This window comes from Vicia villosa, linkage group LG4 (assembly GCF_029867415.1).
Source record: "Vicia villosa cultivar HV-30 ecotype Madison, WI linkage group LG4, Vvil1.0, whole genome shotgun sequence".
Classification (NCBI taxonomy): domain Eukaryota; kingdom Viridiplantae; phylum Streptophyta; class Magnoliopsida; order Fabales; family Fabaceae; genus Vicia; species Vicia villosa.
In genome coordinates, this window is record NC_081183.1 from 194727174 (window position 1) to 194733710 (window position 6537).

Below are 6537 nucleotides of genomic sequence, written 5' to 3' on the forward strand. Positions count from 1 at the left end.
CCGGTTCAATAAACACTGTATTGCGACCTTCGATCCACAGTATCACATTGTCGTAGTGCTCCAGAAGCTTACATCACTGTAATTTCTACAATTCTCCTCATTTCTAGTTCCATAATGAAGCATATATTATTTTTGCTTCAATTGATAAGAGTGTATTTGAGGTAGTCTGGTTTATTTATTGTACAGGGTGATTTGGAATATTTCATTTCTTGGTCTAGTTTTAGGTTGAGTTCCTATATGAAATTGTGAAATGCTATCAATAAATCTCTTTTTGGCTTTCAACGAAAAATCCAAAAAAAAAAAAAAAATCAAAATGTTGAAATGGAATGGCAACAAAAATACAATACATGGACCATTTCCCTTTCCCTCGCATCCTTCACATGTAAACGCATGTAAAACTCCCTTTCCCTCACCTCCTTCACATGTTGCATGTAAAACTTTTCAACTAAAAGTAGTACTAGAATATCTAGAGGTGGCCACCACGTAGAAACAACATAACAAAATTTGATTTCTTTGGTCCAAGTCTTACAAATGATCCTCCACATGTTTAGCACACCTTTCAAACAACTCGTCCATTATAACAAATGTAAAAGGAAAAAGAAGCATAATGTTGAATAATTGTTCTTTGGCTAATTCTAATTTCTATTTTCTATACATGATTAGTAGTCTCTTTGCTAACACCAAAACAATAGTAGTCTCTTTGTTAACATCAAAAAAGTAACTATTAGCTTTTAATTTTATATCAATAAAAATCCATATTTAATAGCTGTTTTTTTCCATAAGCTTGTAGTTTTTACCATTCAAATGACTTTTTTTCAAAACCTATATAAAGTAGTTTTTAACTTATCATTTTGTTATTTTATTATTATTCTTACTAGATAAAATATCCGTGTGTCATAGGTTTTATTAAAATACACAGTCAATCATTTAAACTATATAGTTTTTAGTTTAATAGTTGATTAGAATGTGAAAATATTTAAATATTATTATATTAATTTTAATTTATGTTTAAAATTAGAGTATTATTTAAAAATATAAGAATTTGTCTTTTGAATAAATTTTAGTCACGTTTGCGGGTTGAGAAAAAAAACTAATATTTTTTCACTTATTGAAATGTAAGAGCATATGTCATGTTTATTAATTTTAAGGGAAAAGAAATAATAAATTATTTTTTGGTTCACTATTTTACTATAGGATATTTATACATAATATTTTATTCTAGTTAAGGTTTTAATCAAAGACAATGAAAATATATATAAAAATTACAACCTACAAGTAATAAATAACAACTTACATTCATCACCTAATTTACTTTTTCAATTAAAAGTTACGGTATGTAAAATATTTATACTCTTACTTTATAAAAATGTAAGATTAAAATATAAATATTTATGTTATTAATTATTTTACGTTTAGACTCATTAACATTTCTTTTTAATTTTTGTAAAGGGAAAATTTTTTAATGTGAAACAATATTTGATTTACGTGTTTTATGTTGTTTGTGTTTTTGTGTAATGTTTTTTAGAGGAGAAAAAATAAATAGAAGAAAATATTGATCACGCTTTGCTTCTACTTAAAGTCGACTTCAATTGCAAGTTTGTCAAGCATTAAAAAAGGGAGACTAAAATTGCATGTTGTATGTCTGTGCCTCGCGGGTTAAATATATTGATTGCTTGTATTTTAATCTTTTGGTTTAGTTTGTTTCGATATTGAGTCTCCTTTTTAATTGTGCAACTCTTAATTGTGCAACTCTGGGTTGATTTTTAAATCTTTTTTAGCATGCATAAATTAAAGTGTTTGGTTATAGATTAAGCGGTATGCTTCAAGTCAACAATCTATTGAATTTTTGGATCAAGAACTATATTCAAGAATGCAATATTAAAATCTAAAAAATCACTTAAAATTTTGCAAAAATGAGATTCTTATAGTATGATTCGAATCACACTATTCTCTTGACTCGAATCAGACTTACACGGAACTCAAAGATCATTAACTAGCTTTCATAATTCGAATCGCAATATTTTGATTCGAATCACGAGACTGCTTTATTTTAGTTGGTATAGCATAAGTGCATAACCGAATTTTATTTTCCTATTTGTTATTATAGTTTTTGATATTATTTTTTTTATTAATTTGTAAGGGTGTATTTGACGCAGTCAAAGTTGTTTTTAATTGTATAAGGTGATTTGGAGTATTTCATGTCTTGACTTCATTTTACGTTGAGTTCCTATATTAAATGCCTATCAATAAATCTCTTTTTGGAGCCCCGCTAGTGGACGGTGTGTTGTCCTCTTGAATTAGTCGGTTGTAAGGCTAGATACAAAGATTTCCAAAAAATTAAATAAATAAATCTCTTTTTGGCTATTAAAAAAAATCAAAATGTTGAAAAGGATGGGCAACAAAAATACAATACAAGGACCATTTCCATTTCCCTCACCTCCTTCACATGTAAACGTAAGTGGAACTTTTGAACTAAAAGTAATACTAGAATAGCCAGAGGTGGACACCACATAGAAACAACATCGGCCCATTTTTAGAATCACACACTTTTGAGTGAGGGTTTGATCTGCTCCCCTCCTTTTTTGTTCTCTTCTTCTTTTTTATAATATTACCCTTTTATAAACGCTATGGAAAATCCTCTGCTAGGGTTTGTGAAGAATGCAGCGAACGATCAGGGTAGTCTTGCTCAAGCGAGTCCGGGGAAGAGTACGGCGGAGATTGATCTACAAGAACGAAGTACAAAAAAGGTCAAAGAGAATATTAATAATATGCATGGGGATCCGGTTGTTAGTGGTGCTGAGAAGACTGTTTCTTTCCGAGATATCATGATTGGTCAGAAGAATGTGGAGTCGGAAGTAGACATGGTGGAGGAGAGTGAGGATGAGGAGGCTCTGGAAGTTGGTAGCGGAGGAATCATGGTGGAGGAGAAAACTATAAGGGGATATGAATGTCCCTCATTTATATTCTCTGAAGCTGAGGAAAAGAGGATACAAAAACGATGGAGGAGGGGAGTAATTGTTAAACTTCTAGGAAGGAAGATCGGATATAAGGCGCTGGAAACCCGATTGAATCAAATGTGGGTTCGAAAAGGTGTCATCAGTATCATTGACTTAAGCAATGATTACTATCTGGTGGCTTTTTCGCATGAGGATGATAAGAAGGCAGCTCTCGGTAATGGTCCATGGTTTATCTATGACCATTATCTTACAGTCAAGGATTGGAGGCCGAATTTTCAACCGAATACGGATTCAATTGATGAAGTGGCGGTGTGGGTCAGAATCTATGGTTTACCCATTGAATATTACGATCCAAGAGCCCTAACGGTCTTTGGGAATCGGATTGGGCGAACTATCAAAGTAGATAAGACGACTATCAAACAAGAAAGAGGTAAATATGCTAGAATTTGCGTGACTGTCAACCTGGCGAAACCTCTTCTAGCCATGTTTGATATTAATGGAAGCTATTATAAAATTGAGTATGAAGGATTGCACCTTCTTTGCTTATCTTGTGGTCGTTATGGACACTACAAAGAGGGTTGTATGCATAACGTGAATACGGTGACTGCTGGAGGTTCAAGGTTGGGGGAGAAGAGCAGCAAGTTAGGGGGATAACAGATATTGTGGTTGATAATCATAATGTGGAAGATGGACCTTGGAGAATTGTGCAGAAACCGAGAAGAACTAGGAAGACCCCGGAGGGCCGGAAATCTGTTGCTCCGGCGAAAATTAATGATGGAGCCAAGGTGGGGGGATCGCGATTTCATGCCTTAATTGTTGAAGATTCGGAGTTGATGGGCAATGATACTACCATTAATGTTGATAATAGCAGTGATATTATTGAGAATTATAATAATTATGGGCTTAAATTGAACGATAAAGGTGGAGTTAGTGGTATGAAGAACGTTGACGGATTTGATGGGGTCTCTAAAAGAATCACTGTTTTGGGAAAGGAAAAGAATCTTCAAAACAGGGATGTGGCTGATTCCTTGACGGATTTAGATTTAAACAAGGAGCAAAATGATGGTAACATTAATGGGAAGAAAAGAGTAATCAATGCGGGAGATGGTGGGAGAAGACACGTGCAAAATTCTGAGACCAAAAGAGCTACACTTGGAGTACGTGGGGGGATCCAAGTTAAGGAAAAATAAGTGGTATTAGTAAGAAGGGAATGGAGGGCATTTTTGGAAATTCCAGCATGGGAAATACTATAATGAAAGACAACCCTATTTTGTTCTGTTTGAAAAGTAGAGACAGGAATGGAGACAAAGGAGATAGCATGTTGAATATTAGACAAAATGAGGAGTTCCCATTGGCTAATACTCATGACTATGCTGTGGAAAATATTGACCTAGATGAACCGCCCGATCATCAGACACGAAGTATGGATGGTGAGCTTCTTGTTAGTTCTAAGGACACTAACAATGGGAATATGTATGAAACTGTGACTGGGGATGAGCTGGAAGCATCTACGGAGTTTGTTGTCGAAACTCCTCTAGATAATTAATCTTACCCCTCTTTTATTGTTTTATGATGTATACAAACAAGAAAATATTGGTGTGGAATTATAGAGGAGCTGCTGGGAAAGCATTCTTTAGATTTTGCAAGCAGTATGTGGACCAGTTTAGACCTTCCATGATTGTTATTGTTGAGACAAGGTGTGATCCAAGCAAAGTTAGCAATAGCATTAATAGACTGGGTTTTGATTCAATGGAGACAGTGGCTAATAGAGGTTTTGCGGGGGGTATTGTTATGGCGTGGAAGTCGGGAGAGATGGATGTGTCTCTTTGTAAAAAAGATCCTCAATTTATTCATGTTAGGGTGAAGGTGAAGGATGAGTCGGATTGGTTGTTTACTGCCATCTATGCTAGCCCGCAGGAGTGTCTTAAGAAAATGCTGTGGGATGAGTTGAAGAGTTTAGCTAGTAGTATTAATGTTCCGTGGATGGTTGCTGGAGATTTCAACGATATAGCTCATATATCCGAGAAGAAAGGTGGTGTCCCGGTGGCAACGAATCGATGTGGGTTGTTTAGGAGGAGAATGAATGACTGTATGCTCAGTGATCTTGAGTCTCATGGTCCAAAGTTTACTTGGAGAGGGCCAGTGTTTCAAGGTGGTCAACATTGTTAGAACAAGAATTGTTCTGATCAATATTCTTAGTTTTGATGATAACAATGTATATGAATTTTGCTCTAGATAATGTGGTACTCTAATCCTATGCAATTTCCTTTTCAGGAAATATATAAAGAGTATGCACAAATCAGCGCTAAGAAGCTTTGACTCAGAAGGTTCAGTATGCATCTTCAACACATGGTCTGGCAAGACATCAGAAGATGGTCAAGCAGAATCAGAACATGGTCTATTAGAAGCATCGGAAGAACTTGAGTTCAGAAGCAGAAGCACTGAAGTCATGGAATCACGCTCAGAAGCATATCAAGATCAGAAGATCAGAAGATGCTCTGCACCAAGCTGTTTGAACTCTGATGATATTCAACGTAGTATTTACAAAGAACAAATCAGAATCAAGTACTAGATGGCAAGCTACGCTGACTGACAAAAGGAACGTTAGAAGCTATTAACTGCAACGTCAGTAGTCACAGCAAACGCAAGGCTCGAGGTAGTTGACAAAAGAGTGAAACATTAAATGCAATGGTGTACGGAATACGCAAAGCATTAAATGCTCCCAACGGTCATCTTCTCAAAACGCCTATAAATATGAAGTTCTGATGAGAAGCAAGGTTACGAATTTTGGACGCACTTTGAACGAATTCTGAACTATCTCTGATACTATCTTGCTGTTCACTTCAAAAGCTATCAAACTTCATCTTCAACCTCACTACATTACTGCTGTAATACTTTAGTGAGTCTAAGCTTAAATCTGTAAGAGAAATATCACAGTTTGTGATTATCGCTTTTAAGAAGCAATTGTAATACTCTTAGAATTTGTTTACATTAAATTGTAAAGGACTAGAGTGATCGGGTTGTGATCAGTATACTCTAGAGAAGTCTTAGAAGGTCTCTAAGCAGTTGTTCCTAGAGTGATCAAGTTGTGATCAGAAGACTTAGAAGTTGTCTAAGTGGAAAACCATTGTAATCTCGTGTGATTAGTGGATTAAATCCTCAGTTGAGGTAAATCACCTTGTATAGGGTGGACTGGAGTAGTTTAGTTAACAACGAACCAGGATAAAAATACTTGTGCAAATTATTTTTATCTTACAAGTTTTTGAAACTACACTTATTCAAACACCCCCTTTTTAAGTGTTTTTCTATCCTTCAATTGGCATCAGAGCGCCGGTTCTAAGGTGCAAGCACTTAACCGTGTTTAGAAAAGATTCAGGAAGAGAAAAACGCTTCAGTAAAAGATGGCTGGTGAAATTCCAACAAATACATCTGCATCTACATCTGGCTCTACTGAGCAATACAATGGTAACAATGGTTATACTAGACCACCTGTATTTGATGGTGAAAACTTTGAATACTGGAAAGATAAACTGGAAAGTTACTTTCTTGGTCTAGATGGTGAATTATGGGATCTTCTGAT

General features: G+C 35.2%; 1 protein-coding gene across 1 annotated transcript; it reads left to right on the forward strand.

Moving 5' to 3' along the window:
• The first annotated feature begins 2627 nt into the window (after positions 1 to 2627).
• LOC131598631 (uncharacterized) lies at positions 2628 to 4147 on the forward strand. The gene is made up of 2 exons (XM_058871213.1): positions 2628 to 3475; positions 3571 to 4147. Exons 1-2 carry the CDS (start codon positions 2628 to 2630, stop codon positions 4145 to 4147), a joined length of 1425 nt encoding a protein of 474 aa, XP_058727196.1.
• Positions 4148 to 6537: the final 2390 nt, after the last annotated feature.

Coding starts and splice junctions, on each gene's coding strand:
- LOC131598631 (XM_058871213.1), top strand. CDS start 2,628: ATGGAAAATCCTCTGCTAGGGTTTGTGAAGAATGCAGCGAACGATCAG. Junction 3,476..3,570: donor GGAAGCTATTATAAAATTGA/GTATGAAGGATT, acceptor TGACTGCTGGAG/GTTCAAGGTTGGGGGAGAAG.